Raw genomic sequence first — 20,025 nt, 5'->3', positions numbered from 1 at the left:
ATTCCAACGAAAAGAACATAAATAAACCAGCTCTTCTTAAAGCATATTTAGTGCCACATGGTTTATACAGCACTTTCACTTATATTATTTCAATTAATTCCCAAAACGCCCTTGAAATTTCATGTCCATGGTAAACAGAGAAAACTGACTCTTAAGGAAATTAAGTAACATTCAAAATCACAAATCCATTAAGCTGCCCATTTGTATTTTTAACCCATGTTTCTCTAACTGCAGAGCCCATATACTTTCTGCAGTAGCAATTTACCTTAGAGTGTCGTAAGTAAGATATTAATAGTACTTTGATACCATGATCTTATTATGAGTTTATGTACTTTTCCTTTTTTCTTTCATTATTGATGACTGAATAAAGAACAGAACAGTGGTGTTTTCAGAATGAAACCTTGAAGGTACTTTGTGGCCATCTTATTTAACAAATATGAAGTATTATTTTTAACTTTCATTTTGAATAGTTCAAAGAGTGTATCTCTGGGGTTCTTAGAAGGGATTCTTGATTTTGACGAAATGGGTGGAAGATAATTTAAGGTAAACCTAAACCATATTGTTCCAGGGGAAATATGGATCTGCATTCAGAAATAAAAAGGTGGGCTAAATGCTTAGAGATATCCTTCATACTCTGCATGAGTACATCCTTGGGATGGCTTCAGGCTTGAGGAATCATATGCACCTTGTTAAACACTGAGGTTTTTTCTCCGCCAAAGCTGCTGAATGAATGAATGAATGAATGAATGAATGAATAGCATCCATCAGGCTTAGTTGATGTTGGTAAATGAATAGTATACCTCCCCCAAGTCTGTGATATTGGATCATCTCTTGGTAGACTTTCTTTAGGCTTGTATTCACCGATCCTTGAAAATTGTCCTTTAAGTACTCCTTTTCAGTGATGCTCACATGAAGCTTTCTATATATATATTAATATCTTCCTTCATAGCTCTTCATACATTCCCTCAAAGGTTTAATCAGTAGCCAAAATGCGTAATTCAGTCAAGTTATTATTTTTCAGAAAGTGTTAAAATTGGTAGAAAAGTTAAGAAAATAAGGGATATGCAAAAAAAGCTGAAATAAGGTTAAAAATGCAGTGCATTGACACATTATTACCTATGGAAGAGTAATAATATACCTTTTTAAACCAGGATCTCCTAAGCCAGTAAATTTAGTGCAAAAATTGCAATTTGGGGATTGAATTGAAATTCAATTCAAATGAAACCAAATATTGTCTATTTGATGAGAATGCATATTGAGGCTTCCAGGTGTTATGAAAAACTGTTTCCTAGGAAAAGCAAACCCTGATGAAGACACAGTATTGTTACTGAGCAGGAGTAAAGTTAATTAAATGCATTCTAAAGAAATTTAATGAAACCGATTTTGAAATAATGTTTTATGAAGTTTTTTTAAAATTATGTATCAGAAAAATTTAGGCTTCTTTTACATGTCCTTTCTTATAAATTTACTCCATATGGAGAATTTAGGCCCAGCAAATAAATGCATATTGAAAAGTAGATAAAGTAGGAAAACACATCTTGTAAAACAAAGACACAACCTACATAATATGCAGCCAGGAATTGGGCATACAATAGAGAACGTCACGTGATGGGTGTTTGTGATGCAAGAACAAACTCAGCATGACTAATTAATTAATTAGACAAGTGTTTGTTTTAAGCCTCCTATGACACTTCCAGGCACTGGACTGTGTTGCAAAGGATTTGAAGTTCAGACTCTGTCCTAACTTTCACACACACACAATGTAGTGGAGTAGTTCACAGGAGATTTCAGCACAGATGTGTGGTGGGCCAGGAAGAATCTGATGAAGATTCATAAAATCTCGCCTATAGATGAAAACACATAGTATTTCAGCCAAATTCTGGCTCCACACTTCGACCTTTGCTAATTCACTCTTCAAGTTTGTTCCTTGTGTTTTCTCCTAGAGGTCTGGTAGGAGAACAACAAATAAGTGACTGAAGAATGAGAAACCACACAGAACTAACAGAGTTTATCCTCCTGGGATTGTCAGATGACCCACAGCTTCAGGGGGTGATCTTTGTCTTTCTGCTCATCACCTACATGCTCAGCATCACTGGGAATCTGACCATTATCACCCTTACCCCGCTGGATCCTCACCTCCTTTCTTCCCCAGAAACTTCTCCTTGCTAGAGGTTTCATTCACGACTGTCAGCATACCCAGGTTCCTGGGCACCCTGATTACAGGAGATAAAACTATTTCTTTTAATGATTGCATTGCTCAGTTCTTTTTTTTTTTTTCATTCTGTTGGGGGTCACTGAATTTTACCTCCTGGCTGCCATGTCCTATGACCATTACATTGCCATCTGCAAACCTCTGCATTACATGACCATCATGAATCCTAGAGTCTACATACTCCTTGTCTTCTCTTCATGGCTGATTTCATTCTTAATCGTATTCCCTGCACTCATGTTGCTCTTAAACCTTAATTACTGTAGATCTAATATTAATAACCATTTCACCTGTGATTATTTTCCCCTGCTGCAACTTTCTTGTTCAGACACAAAATTCCTAGAGATAATGGGGTTTTCCTGGTCTCTGTTTACTTTAATGTTCACTTTGGTAATCATAATTCTGTCCTATATATATATCATCAGAACAATTTTGAAGATTCCTGCTGCTAGTCAGAGGACAAAGGCCTTTTCCACCTGTTCATCCCACATGATTGTCATCTCCATCTCCTATGGCAGCTGCATTTTCATGTATATTAAACCCTCAGCAAAAGACAGAGTGTCTCTGAGCAAGGGAGTTGCTGTGCTAAGCACCACAGTAGCCCCCATGCTGAACCCCTTTATTTACAGCCTAAGGAACCAGCAAGTCAAGCGAGCCTTCATGGACAGGGCAAGGAAGATTCTATTTTTCTCAAGCAAATGAAATGCTGAGGTGTCACGAATTAGACACTCATAACGCAGGGCAATTTAAAATATACAAACATGAAATTTGAGCAACTTCTTCAAATCGCAGTGGCCTTCCTGTCAACCTTATTCATTACATCTTTCTAACAGCTTATAAGCACATTTAATATATTTCCCATTCAATTGAAATAACTTCATATGCCCTTCTGGTTCCTGTTCTTCTGAACCCATTGTTAGTTGCAACTTCTTGAACAATAATTATCGTAATTCAGAAAGTTGTACTTTGAGTCTTGTTTAGGAAAACAATTATCCCCCAGAATGGAGGATACACTGTAAATATTGATATGATATTTTCCTTACTCTATACAGAAAATATAATTTTGTGATTTTCATTGATCTTTGTCAGAAATCCCTTCACCATCTTGCAATTTCTCTAGGAAAAAAAATTCTTCAAATGCCATATGATTTTTTGAAAGATGTGAATGCTTTCATTTAAAAACCAAGAAACATAGCTCACTAAATAAGGTGTGTTCATATAATTTATCTATTGGTTTAAAAAGCGTAGATACAATGGGGCGCCTGGGTAGCTCAGTAGGTTAAGCGGCTGCCTTCGGCTCAAGTCATGATCCCAGGGTCCTGGGATCAAGCCCCACATCGGGCTCCCTGCTCGGTGGAGAGCCTGCTTCTCCCTCTCCCTCTGTCTGCCGCTCTGCCTACTTGTGCTCTCTCTCTATCTCTGTTAAATAAATAAAAATCTAAAAAAAAAAAAAAGAAGTAAAAAAATAATAAAATAAAAAGCGTAGATATTTAACATACATGCTTTTGTAGGCCTGGTGCTAAATACATCTCCGTCTTTCCAAATCCAGCTACGACTCACTAGGTATAGGTATGGCATAGGTAGGTATACAAGTAAATGCATACATACATACATATGTATACACATACCTTAGAAAGTAGTGATGAAATAGTGTCTTCGATATGTAGAATAAGTTCAATTTCTCTAATTCCATGGAATGTAAGCTCCACTTTCTGACTATGCTGAAATATTTATGTATAGCTCCTTTCCTAGTTTTGGAGTAGTTTGAAACTGGGCATGTGTCTAAATTATTTGATGCCTAAACAGTAAAATCATTTAAGTTTTGTAGAAAATAAAAGCTTCAAAACAGAGTAAAATTTTCCATTTCATATAAAATTAGAATTACACAGGTTAAAATACTCTTCCACTCATTCTACTTAAGGTATTAAGTGCCTAAAGTATTTTGGAAAGATGTACGTGTATGTATGTGTGTGTGTGTGAGAGAGAAAATGAAAGAAGAATATGGATACGATAAAGTATTCTAAATAATATAAACCATTTTTTAGTAATAGAAATATACTATAATCCTGGGCGCCTGGGTGGCTCAGTCGTTAAGCGTCTGCCTTCGGCTCAGGTCATGATCCCAGGGTCCTGGGATCGAGTCCCACATCGGGCTCCCTGCTCAGCGGGAAGCCTGCTTCTCCCTCTCCCACTCCCCCTGCTTGTGTTCCTGTTCTCGCTGTCTCTCTCTGTCATATAAATAAATAAAATCTTTAAAAAAAAGAAATATACTATAATCCTAATTAGTGGTGCAACATTCCTAATGATTTCTATGCAATATATTCAACTGAGAAATATAGCACAAGAATTGATGAGAAAAAAATAAGTAATAGAAAATTGAAAGGGACTCAAAATGTAAGAGAAAACTTGTGAATAATTTCTCAATTTCATCCTATCTGAAGTATAATCTGTATGTGAAAGAAGGCAAATAGTTGACAAAGTTAGGGTTTCTATAACCTCTCAACATATACCTCCCCACTGGTAAATCAGGTGTCAGATACATCTGGCATATATAACATACCATAGGGATGAAAATGAATCTATCAAGCACATAGCATAATTAGCTATCAATAAATAGTAGTGATTATTATTAATATTGGTCTCTATACGTAACTGCAATAATTGTGAATAAGTACAAATTATATTTATAAAGTGGTGAGAACACCTAACTCGAGATCTACCCACTTGTATTTTTAAGGGCACAATACAGTATTGTTAACTGTAGGCAAATGTAGTACAGCAATGTTCTTCAATAATATTCATCTTCAACATCTTGAGAAGTTACTCATCTTATAGAACTGAACTTTGTACCAGCTAACAGCAACTCCCCATTGCCCACCTTGCTCCATCCCAAGACAGCCACCATTCTACTCTCCATTTCCATGAGATAGACTTATTTTAACATCTCACATAAGTGGAACCATGCATTTTTTTGTCTTTCCACTTGTTTCACTCAGGGTAATGTCCTCCAGATTCATCAATGTTGTCTCATATCTTTAAAAGAAATAAAAATGGAAGAGAAAGAAATAAACAACCACATAATGATCAGAGTTTGTCCTGCTGAGCCTTTCTGATGATCCTGACTTCTGATTGTGATTTTACTCTTCCTATTTATCACATACATGTTATGTGGCAATGGAAACCTGATTATCATCACCCTAACTTGGGTGGGCTTTCATCTACAGACCCCTACATATTTCTTAGTTAGAACTTCTCTTTATTAGAAATCTCATTTACAATTATATGTAGTCTTTGATTTCTGGGGTTAATTATCACCAGGGATAATATCTTTTCCTATAACAGTTATGCAGCCGAACTTTTCTTTATTTTCATGGGGGTATGAATTTCAAATTCTAATTGCTATGTCCTTTGATCATTATGTTGCCATTTGCAAGCCCCTTCATTATCCAACCATCATGAACAGGAAACTCCGTAACCTGTTTATGCTATGTGCATTGCTGGGCATGTTTCTGACCATTTTCCCACCCCTTATACTCCTCACCCAGATAGATTACTGTGTTTCCTATGTCACTGAACACTTTGCATGTGGCTATCTTTCCTTTTTGCAACGGTCCCATTCAGATACATGGCTCCTAGTAGTAATTGGCTTTTTCTTTGTTTTGGTTATTTTGCTATTTACTTTGGCATTGGTGATTTTGCCCTATGTATACATCACATCTCCTAGTCAGAGGAAAAAAAAAATTTTTTTCTCTACTTGCTCTACTCACATGGCTGCCATTTCTATTTTCATATATGCTAATTCTTTTGCAAAAAAAAATCATTTACAAAAGAAGTAGCTATTCTCAATAATTCTGTTGCCCTCATGCTAAACACTTTTATGTATACCCTAAGGGACCAGAAAGGACACAAACCTTCAAAGATTTGGTCCTTGAAATACTGTTTCATACAAACAAATCAAAGTTTCGGGTAATATGAATGAATGTTATCATGAAGATTCAATAAAAGAAAATGAAAATTAAACTAATTTGTACTATCTTCCTATATCCATGTCCCAGCTACAAGAAATGCTGAGCTCATTTGCTAAACACTCTTGATAACATGGATGTGGCTGAGTTGTGTCTTCCTTTAAAACTATCTGTAAGTTCCATGTCCGTGATTATGATTGTGAATATAAAACCTGTCGTTATGGAAGATAAATCATTTTGCTGACTATTCTGATTAATCAAAATTTTTGATCAAAAACACTAATTCCAAAAGATATATGAACCCACATTGTTCACAATAGCTAAGATATGGAAGCAATCCAAGTGTACATTGATAGATGAAAGGATAAAAATGTTGTGAGATACATATATATAATGGAATATTAGTCAGCCATAAAAAAGGATAAAATCCTGCCATTAGCAACAATATGGATTGACCTAGAGGGTGTTTTGCTAAATGAAATAAGTCAGACAGAGAAAGACAGATACCATATGATTTCACTTATATTTGGAATCTCAAAAACAAAACAAAGCAATGAATAAACAAACAAAACAGAAACAGATCTATAAATACAGAAAACAAACTGATGGTTGCCAGAAGGAAGGGGTGGGGAGATGGGCAAAATGTGTGAAGGGGAGTGGAATGTACAGACTTTCAATTATGGAATAAATAAATCACATGAATAGAAGGTAAAGCGTAAGGAATATAGTCAATGCTATTGTAATAGCTCTGGATGGTGACAGATGGCAACTGCCCTTGCAGTGAGCACAGCATAATGTATGGACATCTTGAAATGCTACGTTGTACAACTGAAACTAATGTAACACTATGTGTCAACTAAACTTCAGTAAAAAACGTTTTATACTGTAATGACTTAAAGTCAATACTGTTTCAATCAATTTATTTTAAATATCTCTTTCCTTTTATTGATATAAAATTATTTTTCCTTTTAATAGTTACCTGAATCATGAAATAAATATCTATAGCACCATTGTTTTTGTGTACTATCTGTAGTGTCTGTCCAATTCTTCCCATTCAGTTAATAAACTTGGGTGCATATGTTACCACTTACAAACTATTTGAAGGTCATGTATCCTATGTTTTCTAGATATGAAGTCATGTGTTATGTCTTGTTGTATAAACTCTTCTTATTTTCTGCATTATTTTTTATAAAAATATGTAACATAAAGATTTTATTTATTTATTTATTTATTTATTTATTTATTTATTTATTTTAGAGACACAGAGAGAGAGGGCGCATGAGGGTGGGGGGAGGAGCAGAGGGAGAGGGACAAGCAGACTCTGCTCTGGGCACGGAGCCTGACACAGGGCTTGATCTCACGACTTTGAGATCATGACCCAAGCCGAAATCAAGAGTTGGCCACTTAACCGACTGAGCCACCCAGGCACCCCAAGGCAGCCACTAACTCTTATGCCACCTAAAAGTTTGATAGGAATTTCATAAATAATAACTCTTATATAGAGAGCATATATTTTGTGTCATATGCAAAACAAGGTATGTTCTATACCATATCATAATTAACCTTAAAGCTATATGACAAATTAGACATGATTATCCCTTTTTACCAATGTGTAAATTGATGCTTAGAAATGTTGAATGATTTGCCTAAGGTCTTGAGCTATAACAGCCAATATAATAGCCTAATTTGAAAAACAAAACAAAACAAAGAAAAACTTGTGCTTGCTCTCTTTTATTTATTTATTTTTATTTATTTTATTAACATATAATGTATTATTTGTTTCAGGGGTACAGGTCTGTGATTCATCAGTCTTACACAATTCACAGCGCTCACCATAGCACCTACCCTCCCCAATGTCCATCACCCAGCCAACCCATCCCTCCCACCTCCCTCCACTCCAGCATCCCTCAGTTTGAGAGTCTCTTACGATTTGTCTCCCTCTCCGGTTTCATGTTGTTTCATTTTCCCCTCCCTTCCCCTATGATCCTCTGTCTTGTTTCTCAAATTCTTCATATCAGTGAGATCATATGATACTTGTCTTTCTCTGATTGACTTATTTCTAGTTCCATCCACGTCATTGAAAATGGCAAGATTTCATTTTTGATGGCTGCTTAATATTCCATTATATATATATGTATATGCATATATATATATATGCACACACCACATCTTCTTTATCCATTCATCTGTTGATGGATATCTAGGCTCTTTCCATAGTTTGGTTACTGTGGACATTGCTGCTATAAACACTGGGGTGCAGGTGCCCCTTTGGATCACTACCTTTGTATCTTTGGGGTAAATACCTAGTAGTGCAATTGTTGGGTCATAGGGTAGCTGTATTTCAACTTTTTGAGGAACCTCCATACTGTTTTCCAGAGTGGCTGCACCAGCTTGCATTCCTACCAACAGTGTAGGAGGGTTCCCCTTTCTGAGAATCCTCACCATTTGTCATTTCCTGACTTGTTAATTTTAGCCATTCTGACTGGTGTGAGGTGGTATATCATTGTGGTTTTGATTTGTATTTCCCTGATGCCGAGTGATGTTGAGCATTTTTTCATGTGTCTATTGGCCATTTGGATGTCTTCTTTGCAGAAATGTCTGTTCATGTCTTCTCTCCCCATTTCTTGATTGGATCATTTGTTCTTTGGGTGTTGAGTTTGATGAGTTCTTATAGATTTTGGATACTAGCCCTTTATCTGATATGTCATTTGCAAATATCTTCTCCCATTCTGTGGGTTGTCTTTTGGTTTTGTTGACTGTTTCCTTTGCTGTGCAAAAGCTTTTTATCTTGATGAAGTCCCAATAGTTCATTGTTGTCCTTGCTTCCCTTGCCTTTGGCGATGTTTCTAGGAAGAAGTTGCTGTGGCTGAGGTCAAATATATATTTGAAACTCTGTAAGGACTTGCAAATTTTGCATAGCTTTTACTATAATAAGAACAATTTTACTGGTGTTTTTACTCACCTTATCTTATCTGCACATAGGTATATTATTATAGTCTAGTCAAGAAGGGTACTAACTCTTAATACTTGGCATATAAATTAGAACTTTAATCAATCAAAACAAGAAACTCTTCAACTGCCATTGCTGGTAAGCAATAGAGTAAACAGGAAAAACAGTATTATGTGTAATGTACTAACAGTATTATGGTACCAAAATTTTCTCACTAGGAGGCAGATTAATAATAATGGAATCAAGGAATGGACTTAGTACAATGTGGTAAATTACCAGTTTTAAAAAATGTCATGGTGTAGAGATGCATTTAGTCAAGATCTACATTAGGAATTAAGATATTTGGTTGCTCATCTCTGTCTGAAAAATAATGTCAAGGAAAACAAACTTCACACTTAGTGTGGTTGTTTCCTTGTTGGAGTTTTTCTTTTCATGTCACACTGGACACTGCCCCCAGGATTTCCTTATGTCGATGTTTTATATGTTAGTAGTTTATGTGTATTCCTATTCTGACAATTTTGATTCACTGAATTAATCCCCTTGAGTGAGTGGCAGAGAGTATAGACATAGTATTAAGTACTTGTACAAATTAAATCTGTGTAGAAACCATGCTGAAGAATTTTAAAACACTTTCTGATATTTTTCTCTCTTTTATATAGTTGGTTCTTTCTTACTCTCTACAGTTAAATAACTATATTCCCCATGGGAAAAAAATGGGAAAGATAAGACAAAATGTCAATAATAGAATATATACTTGTTCAATGGCAAAGGAAGGTTATCAGAAATGCTGGCTCCTCTAGATGCCAACGATGGAATTTGCTAATATTTTACTATTCCAGCCATTCTGTGTTTGCGAACCTCTATGAAAAGCAGAATTAAGTTAGGCATATAGAAGGTATTGAAAGTCTCTCAAACTTTATCATTGGTTCATTATTTAGCTCAACTTTTAATCACCTTAAATGGAATGTATTGGGGTTATAATGTGCAACTGTTTATATCAAAAAGTATAAAAACAGGATAGTATTTTTTTATTATATCAATGTAGTCATTTGCAGTTAAAGAGAGAAAGTAACTATGTCTCTATCTGTGTGTTTCCAATAGGCTATGTGGTATTCTGTTTAAGAGAACAGACTTTAATTTCACATTGTATTTGACACTTGCTAGCTATATGAATTTATGTAAGGTACATAGCCGCTCTGAGCCTCAGTTCTTCATTTGGGAGCAAAGATAAAGTCTACTAACTCTGTTATAAGAACTAAATGAGATAAATAAAAAGTCCTTAAATATTACTGAAATAAATAATGATTTTGTTAAACCACAACAACAGTGAACATCCTTCCCAAAGTTAGGAATTAATTCCAACTAAAAGAAAAGTAAAATAAATAAAACAGCTATTCGTATGTCCAAGTAAGTGCCACATAAATTATAGAGCATGAGGTTTTGACAGTTGATATTCAGCATAAACCCCTACATATATGTGTGTTACTATTTCTGAAAATACTATTAAATGTGATTTGGTGATCTCTTTTTTCCTTGATTTGTTTCTATATGCAATTGTATGAATTTCAAAAAACTGAATCTGCTTATCTTCGTTGAAATGAAGAAATATAAAAAATTCAGATTGATTCAAGTAAATAGTCATCTAAAATAATTATGAAGAAGAGTAAAAGACAATTCCAAAAAAAACAATTCTTCCAACCACTCAGTGGGATCAACCTTGGAGATTTTGTCTCATGCAAGCAGAGGGAAAGTTTCACACAAGCTCTAGTTAATTTGTCAAGAATGAATAAGCAGTGCCTGAAGTGTATTTCAATGCAATTATGAAACTGAGCTAGATGTTGCCCATAACATTAATTAAATTATTTTCCTTTTCTCTAATATATTAAGCATGAGTAACTTTACTAAACATTTTTAATAAAGGAAAAAGAAACAGGGTAACATGATCAAAAAGCAAATTGCTTTGGAGATACTCTCTGAACATATTTTTTAAATGACTTTTAATAAAGTTTAACTAAAGAATAGCTAAATCAGTAAATAAATAAGATTAAAAAACTAGACTTTCAAAATCAATGCATTACTAAGGGAGACTTCCACCCAGCAAAATGATATCTATCATTATTTTAAATTTTTTTAAATTTAAAACACCTGAAATGAAATGAAACAGTCAAAAGGTCCCCTCTCAGATTGTCAAAGGAACAGAGCCTATGTACTTTTTTAAATAGAGTCCTTTTTCTAACCTCGAGCATCAGTGAAATTTCCAATGACTAGTTTATCAGAAGATCACTGTTAATATTTACTTGATAGTAAAGATTTTAGAAGGGTAGGACATCAACAAGTTTTAAAAACAAAAGCCCTGAAGATGTTTTCTGGCTTTCTTATTTAGCCACTGTTCAGTATTATTTTTTAATTTCAATTTTAAATGACTCGGTGAATCTGTCTCAGGAATCCTTAGAAGGCAAGTCAGAATTAATTGTTTGAAAGGAGTGGAAGGAAATGTGTATCTTAGTAGCATAAGCCATTACACTGAACTGGAATAAATATAATTAAATATATATTTAGTTGGTGAGATAACCAAATGAAGCAGAATTATTCTGAGATCTTAAATGCTGTAATTGAATGGTACATCCAAGTGAAATTTAACCTAAGGGCAAAAAGAATAGCTTAAAAATTTTTTAATTGTTCCTAGGTAGGAATATCATGGATGATATTGCTGTCACTGTTATTCTAATGCTGTTGTATGTGCAGTGTGAGGAAAAGAAGCAAATGAGGATTAATGTTATATTACAATCTTATTTAATTCTATTCATAGTCAGGGCTCTCATCATGAGATAAAGAAAATATAAATGTATAAAAGGTAAAGGGGGTTTCATAAAAATACTGTAGTCCCAAATTTGAATGATACATTGAAATTGCACTCATAGACATTTTACTTGAAAAAAAAAAAAAATATGTGTTTGCTGGTCCTGTCCACTGAAAATACCTAGAAAGGATGATCAAACTCATAGTATTTATCACAGCTAGTGCCCAGTTTCTTACCTTGATTCACCATTTCCTAACCAATGTAAGAAGGCTTCTTTGGAGAAATGACTCAGTCCAGTTCTAATACAGAAAAGTGTAGCATGAGCCTGGAAACCCTTGTCCTACAAGATGGGAAGGAAACAATCAAGAGGAAAAGTGTAGGGGCACCTGGGTGGCTCAGTCGTTAAGCGTCTGCCTTCGGCTCGGGTCATGATCCCAGGGTCCTGGGATCGAGCCCCGCATCGGGCTCCCTGCTCCGCGGGAAGCCTGCTTCTCCCTCTCCCACTCCCCCTGCTTGTGTTCCCTCTCTCGCTGTGTCTCTCTCTGTCAAATAAATAAATAAAATCTTAAAAAAAAAAAAAAAAAAAAGAGGAAAAGTGTACAGTCCAAGAGAAAAGGGTCTACCCCAGGGCTAAAGCACTCCAAAGAGAGAGTGATGCCAATTTCAATCTCTTTTGAAATATTTATGTCAATCACTAATGTGACCTACAACAAATATATAATTTATAGAGCTATGTATTCCTAAAGATACCAACAAAAATATACTAGAGAACCAACTCTGACTACTGAATAAAAATAAAGTAGGTGTTCATCTGCGCTTTTTCGTATAAACTGTAACAATGAATAAGCAAATGGTAAATGACAGATTAAGAACATAGCCATTTTGCAGCACGTAATGAATTAAAGGATCCAGCCATTGATCAACAATGGTAGTGAAGAATAAAAATGGAAGACAACTAAACATGTATCTCCTATTGAAAGTTGCAAAAAAATTCCCAAACTTAAATTTTTGCAAAAAAAGTTCCCAAACATAAACGGGGATTAAGCCCTGAATCTAAACAACAATTACAGGAAATCATGGGAATGAGCATGCAGTCAAGTGAGCATTACTGCACATGTGCCCTTCATGAATATAAGAGAGTTTCTTATTGCCTATTAATTGGGCTTTTATGGTAAAAACATGATACCATTTCATTCTTGCAACGAAACTGATCTACAAGACTACCATATTATATACTTAAAATTGCTGAGAGGGTAAATCTTAAATGTTCTCACTACAAAAAAGAAAGGGTAAATATATAAGTGATAGATGTGTTAACTAACCCTATCATGGTAATCATTTCACAATACACAAGTGTATAAAATTAATCTGCACTCATACCCCGATGATGTTATATCTCTTCAAATTTACACAATGTTATATGTCAATTATATCTCAATAAAGCTGAAAAATATATAAATGAAGTGGACAAGGGTATCACTCCCTATAATATAGAGCCACATCAATCAAAATGTTCCTCTACTTAGTGTTCCTTTACTAGGTTAAATAAACACAGTATATACTGTCATAAATTTGAGTTTCTTCCATTTTTCTCCCCACTCTATTCTAATTCCCCTCTTCCAGTAAGTAATTTCCAAAAAATCTTGCATTCCAATTGTGATTTACTTCTGTATTGGTAACTATGTCATTATCTGATTACACAAAGTGACAATTGTATTTTTTATGTTAAATGTATATCTTGTTATTTTATTTAGATATATAACACTTATTTAATATTAACTAGTTATGATATAATATGTATTATTAGTTTATATAATTATATAACAAATTACATAACAAAAAGCCTTATTTTAACTGATTACATGTAATATAATTTTTATTATCAAAATATTTGGGAAACATAAAGAATTACATTAAAAAATAATAATAATTCACTATCCAGAATTTCAAATAAACAAAATATTAGTATTTGGTGATATTTCTCATTAGAACATTAAAGATATGACAAATAAATATAAAGGTCAAGTTGAAAAATAAGATGGGCAAATTGACAATGCAATTAAATATTGCTATTGTAATGAGGGTTAAATTAACGTGTGTGTTGGTATTTTTTTTAAAATGTGACCACAATATGTGCTTTGTAATAGTTATTATTTAACTCAGAATTATGAAATAACCTTGCTTCTCAATGCTTCAACACCAACAAAGCTTAAGGGTAAATAACAAAAAGGATATATTTAGAAAAATTTATATTTCCAGATGATTAAATATAAATTAGATTGTGAGTTTATTTTTATAAGAAAGTATGTTTCACAATAGTTTTTTATTACTCATAAAATATTAAGGAATTATGATTAATGGAAGTAATCATCTTGTAGAAGTCAACATTTTAGGTCCTCTGTGGGATACAAAGATGAACACAACCATTCTCAAGGGAGATTCACTATAGAGAAGAGTTAAAGGCTACTGAGAAATGCAAGGATGGCTTCCAGAAATCCCTCATGGTCTATAATATAGCATAGATCGGGCCTGGACTTGGCCTTGTTCCCAGGAGATCAATGAACAACTTTCTTTTGACGTCAAAACAAGTAGACTTGGAAAATTTCAGCTATAAGCCCAAGCAGAGGAAAGCCATTCTATTTTAAGAATCTGCACTCATACCCCAATGATGTTATATCCCTCTCAATCCTCTCTCTAAATAGTGCTTTCTTAAATTTTTAGATCAACATTATTGAATAGGACTATCATATTATTTCCACATTTTTTAAGTTTTCTGGCATTTCATTTTTATTTCCTGAACTAATCAAATCGAATTTGATTAGAGTGAACTTTGCTGGAGCCTGGTAGAGAAGCGATGATTTGCATTCTATTCTTCACAGCACAAATTTGACTGTTTAAAATATAAACAAGGTAACTGTCATAAATTTAACAATCAAAATCTACAGCACAGGATATCCAGCACAGCTGGGAATTACCTGAATATGTTAGTACAAATAGACGACATTTTCTTGTATGTTTCTGAAATGTCCTTATGGATCACTATTCTCATATAAAAGATAAGTGTGAGGCAGAATTACAGGAGAACCAATTTTTTTTTTCATAAAGCTAATAGCTCAGAAAGAAGAATGTTCAAATGGAAAATGCACTGGACAACAATCTGGGTGACCCAGCTGCTAATATCTGAGGCAAGTAGCTACTTTCCCAATTTGTGCTTCAGTGTAAAATTAAAAAAAAGATGCATGTCCCTTTAAGCTCAAAAATAAAAATATTTTTGTATGTACATTTCTAGCAAGTCACAGGAGATATCAAACATTAATGATTTTGATGGAATTACAAGAAAAAACAGTAAGCGAGTAAGTGAATATGTTCTCTATTAAAAAAATAATAAGGCTATTAACTCTCTCATACAGTAAATATGTATGTAATATACTACTATATAATATGTATATAACATTCTCATACTATTTTAAAACTACACCCCAAAATATTAATGTATAAAATAAAATTAATAAATAGTAATTTATTTGCTAAGAAAATCATTAATTGATTTCTTATGTCATAAGATGTATAAGAGTTGTTACTTTAGCTGTCTTTCACTTTTACCTTGTGATGGAATTAAAAGCATTCATTTCTGTTTTTAGGTGGTGGTATAACTAGTAAATACTTAACAAAAGAAAGAAAAAGGCACATTTTTTAAATTTTTCAAACATTATGTAATGATTTACATAAGTTGGACAGAGCAAGAAGTATTGACTTTATCATTTCTCAGTAATGTGAGTTATTGTATGAAGATTAACAAACTTTTCCTGCTACATTTCAAATAAGAAAACTGGTAAATAAAGCAAAGCTCACAAATATGTACTACAACCAAATGCAAACAAGAGGATTAAAGGAAAATAAGATCAGCATGGACTAGAGAATATATTTTAGAATTGTATCAATGATGGTGATATTGATCATCATGAATCACACCTTTCATGTCCTCCCTTTAATTCTCTCGCCACCTAAACACCTTTAAAAGAAGAAAAGGAGAGAGAGAAATGAACCACACAGCGATCACAAAGTTTGTCCTGCTAGGCCTTTCTGATGATCCTGATCTTCAGATTGTGATTTTCCTCTTCTTATTTATCACATACTTATTAAGTGTCACTGGAAACCTGACGATCATCATCCTAACCTTGGTGGACCCTCATCTACAGACACCAATGTATTTCTTCCTCCAAAACTTCTCTTTCTTAGAAATCTCATTTACAACTGTGTGTATTCCTAGATTTCTGGGGGCAATTATCACCAGGGATAAGACTATTGCCTATAACAACTGTGCAGCCCAACTCTTTTTCCTTATTTTCCTGGGGGTGACAGAATTTTACATTCTAACTGCCATGTCTTATGACCGTTATGTTGCCATCTGCAAGCCCCTTCATTACACCACCATCATGAACAGGAAGCTCTGCACCCTGCTTGTGCTCTGTGCGTGGCTGCGTGGGTTCCTGACCATTTTCCCACCCCTTATGCTTCTGCTCCAGCTGGATTACTGTGCTTCCAATGTCATCGATCACTTTGCATGTGACTCTTTTCCCCTTCTACAACTGTCGTGTTCAGATACATGGCTCCTAGAAGTAATTGGCTTTTACTTTGCTTTGGTTGCTTTGCTACTCACTTTGGCATTGGTGATTTTATCTTATATGTATATTATCAGAGCGATTTTGAGAATCCCATCTGCCTGTCAGAGAAAAAAGGCTTTCTCCACATGTTCCTCTCATATGATTGTCATTTCCATTTCTTATGGAAGCTGTATATTTATGTATGCTAATCCCTCTGCAAAAGAAAGGGCATCATTGGCAAAAGGAGTAGCTATTCTCAATACCTCTGTTGCCCCCATGCTCAACCCCTTCATTTACACTCTGAGAAACCAGCAAGTAAAACAAGCCTTCAAAGATGTGGTCCATAAAGTAGTATTTTCTTCAAGTAAATAAAATATTTCTTCTGAGGGGGGGATGAAGGACACTGTAAAGAGTAACTAGGTAAAATTCTGAAATTCCTAAATATCTGTATCGGTATGCTTCTTCCTATAGACTCTTATATGCCACATTATAGTTAATTAAATATTTTCCCAGCTCACTTCTTCCACTTCTATACCCAAGTTTCTCCAATGCATTGTTAATGGACTTATTTTAAAATGTGGTAAACTTTATTTCTCCTACAAAATTTTGTGGGAATGAAATGTATTTCTATAAGACATACTTTATAGCACAATGTGGAAAATAGTTTTAATTTTGTTAATAAATTCCTTAAAAGGTACATATAATACCACATCATACTTCAAATGTAGTTTGAAAATTAGTGTGTGACTTCTTGTGTATTTTCAAGGTGTTCATTGGTGATCTCTTAACATTTAAAAAATCTACACTTCCTATATTAATATAGGAATTATATTAAATTCAGTTCTTAGAAATAATAAGTAGTTGCAATTTGCACTTTAAATGTAGAGCTTTATAATTTGTGAAATTTAGTGCATATTATGAGGTAAATAGTGGTCATGATATTGAGTAGTACGATTTATAGAATTTCCACATTATCATTTTTTTTAAAAATATTTATACTTATTAAAGATTTGAAACAAAAACAATAAAACTAAAACACATGCCACTTTCCTAATTCATTGAGCATCTTATGACAGTTAATTTGAATAATTTGTCAGATGTGCCTATATTTCTCTAGAGTCTGCTAATGACAACTTTGTATTTTTGATTGGACCATTTTTCTCTGTTTCTTCATGTTCCTTGTACCTTTGTGTTGATACGTATGCATTTGAAAAAACAACCATCTCTCACAGTCTTGTAACCTGGGTTTGTGCAGAGGAAGACCATCACCCTTCAGTCCAACTTCAGTCCACAAAATTCTGGGGGTCTCTCAAACCTTTTCCAAGGATGTGTCTTCTCAGACTTCCATGGGGATATTCCCAATTAGAAAATTTTGCCCATTTTCTTATTTTGATGGAGTTTGTAATCTCTTGCTCGCTCTGTTTCTTTCTGTGTTAACTCAGGTCTTGAAGTAACATCTTGCCATCCAGATCCTTTTTGTTCTCAGCAGCCCACAATCACCTAGAATATGTCAAGTGCCCTAAGTTAACAATTTTTTTTTAATTTTACCTGCACTATTCTTTCTGCAATGCTCTTCCTTACTTTATGTAGATCTGACTTTGTGAACTACATTATTTTCCTTCTTTTTAAAGCATTCTTTTAACAATTCTTTCAAGCCTTGATACTGACAACACATACATTTAATTTCTGTTTGTCCAAAGAATTCTTTATTTCCTCCAGGATTGTTTTTGTTGTTGGTGATGGTGGTGTTTGGTTTTTTGTTTGTTTGCTTGGGTTTTTTTGGATTGTAACTGTGCTTATCTTTCCCTTCTGTTCTTGCATTCCATCTACTTAATCCACTAGAGCCCTTATCATATTAATCACAGTTGTTTCAAATTTCCAGTCTTATCATTCTAACACCTCTGCCATGTCTGGTTCTAAATCATTCTCTGCCTCTTCAAAAAAAATGTTTTGCCTTTGTTTTGCTTGTACTGTTTTCTTGACACCCAGACAGGATGCACTGGGTAAAAAAAACCAGAGCAAGTAGACCTTTAGAAATGTGATGGTCAGGCATAGGGAGAGGGAAGCATTCTATAGTCCTATGGTTAAGGCTCAGTCTCTTAGTGAGCAGAGGCCTCTGGGCTGTGAACTTCATGTATGTTTCTCAGCTTTTTCTCCCCACTTAAGTAGAAGGAAGGTTAGAGTGGGCTGGAGTTGGGTATTTCCCTTCTCCCACATGGAAGGCTAGAGGATAGTGGAGCTGGGTATTGCCTTGTCCGGGGTCAGTTAAGCTCTGTAGTGTCCCAGCAGATTAGGCTCTGGTCAGCTATATTTCTGTGAGGGCTGGCTGTCTTAAGAACACAGCACTCTCATGGATTTCAAAATGGTCCCTTTCCTCTTCCCCTGAAGCACGAGGTGATTTTTCTGACATTGCCCATCTGAATCTGGTTGAGCTCTTGGAAGTAAATCTCACAATATGGTGGAGGTCTCATATATCTTGGTCCCCCCAGAGCTTTTAATTCTGAGTTTCCTCACTGAGCCTCTACAAATAGTCAGTTATACTTCAGGTTTTCCTACTCTAGCACTGGACCCTATGGCAGTTTCTGCTCATGAGCCTCTGCTCCCTGAAACCTTCACTTCTTGGGTTTATCTGTCTGATTTTCAATCTTGAGGGCAGTGATTTGCCTGCTCTAAGGACCTAAAACAGTTGATTTTTCAGGCTGTTCATCTTTTTTCTTATTGTTAGACCCAAGTGGTGACTTGCGACTTCTTATATGAAGAACTGCAAACTGAAGGTGTCATATGTCTTAGAACACATTATTTTTCTGTTTAATCTCACATTTCTATATGTTCTTTGCATGAATTTTGATCTGTATCAAGCAAATTAAAGATATCTGTTAAAATAGCTCTTTTTATAGATATGCTGCTTATACTGATTAGTTGTGATATGAACAATTAGATCATAACCCTCAAATTACTTTGATCACATAATTTATTAAATACTGTGGTTGAATCAGAATAATTTAGAGTATTTAAAAGATAAAAGTCACTATTTTTGGACTTTTGGTGAACATTTCACTCAACAGAAAAATTATAAAATGTTGAAAGTAAACTTTTGTATTAATTCATATTCAAAAAATGACTAAAATAATGAGATCAGTATATATATTACTTAGTATAATGGAGTAAGTTTCCTCATTAAAAATAGCTTGGTGTAGTATCAAAGTTCTGAACTGAAAGACAGGTTTCTTTATTTATAGATTTCAGAACAACATCTGTTATTTGTTTTAAAGATTTTATTGATTTATTTAGAGAGGGAGAGAGAGAGAAAGCATGAGCATGGGGAAGGTCAGAGAAGAGGGAGAAAGAATCCCAAGCCAACTCTGCGCTGAGCTCAGACCCTGAGGTAGGAATCAATCTTAGGACCCTGAGATCATGACCTGAGCTGAAATTAAGGGTCAGACACTAACAACTGAGCCACTCAGGTGTCTCACAACTTTGCCCATTATTATGTGACA

General features: G+C 34.5%; 1 protein-coding gene and 2 pseudogenes across 2 annotated transcripts; all 3 read left to right on the top strand.

The window, feature by feature from the left end:
• The first annotated feature begins 1,980 nt into the window (after positions 1-1,980).
• LOC110577478 lies at positions 1,981-2,911 on the top strand (annotated as a pseudogene).
• Positions 2,912-4,159: 1,248 nt separating this feature from the next.
• LOC110577423 lies at positions 4,160-6,184 on the top strand (annotated as a pseudogene).
• A 7,817-nt stretch (positions 6,185-14,001) lies between these two features.
• LOC110577479 (olfactory receptor 6C3) lies at positions 14,002-16,900 on the top strand. Of its 2 annotated transcripts, XM_021686809.1 has the most exons (2): positions 14,002-14,020; positions 15,978-16,900. In XM_021686809.1, exons 1-2 carry the CDS (start codon positions 14,002-14,004, stop codon positions 16,898-16,900), a joined length of 942 nt encoding a protein of 313 aa, XP_021542484.1. The 2 variants fall into 2 exon arrangements, with proteins under 2 accessions (XP_021542484.1, XP_021542485.1); XM_021686810.1 differs by lacking the exon at positions 14,002-14,020 and having other exon boundaries at positions 15,965-16,900.
• Positions 16,901-20,025: the final 3,125 nt, after the last annotated feature.

This window comes from Neomonachus schauinslandi, chromosome 5 (genome assembly GCF_002201575.2).
Source record: "Neomonachus schauinslandi chromosome 5, ASM220157v2, whole genome shotgun sequence".
NCBI lineage: Eukaryota > Metazoa > Chordata > Mammalia > Carnivora > Phocidae > Neomonachus > Neomonachus schauinslandi.
Note: the sequence above shows the minus strand (reverse complement) of the source record. Positions and strands in the feature narration are given on the sequence as shown.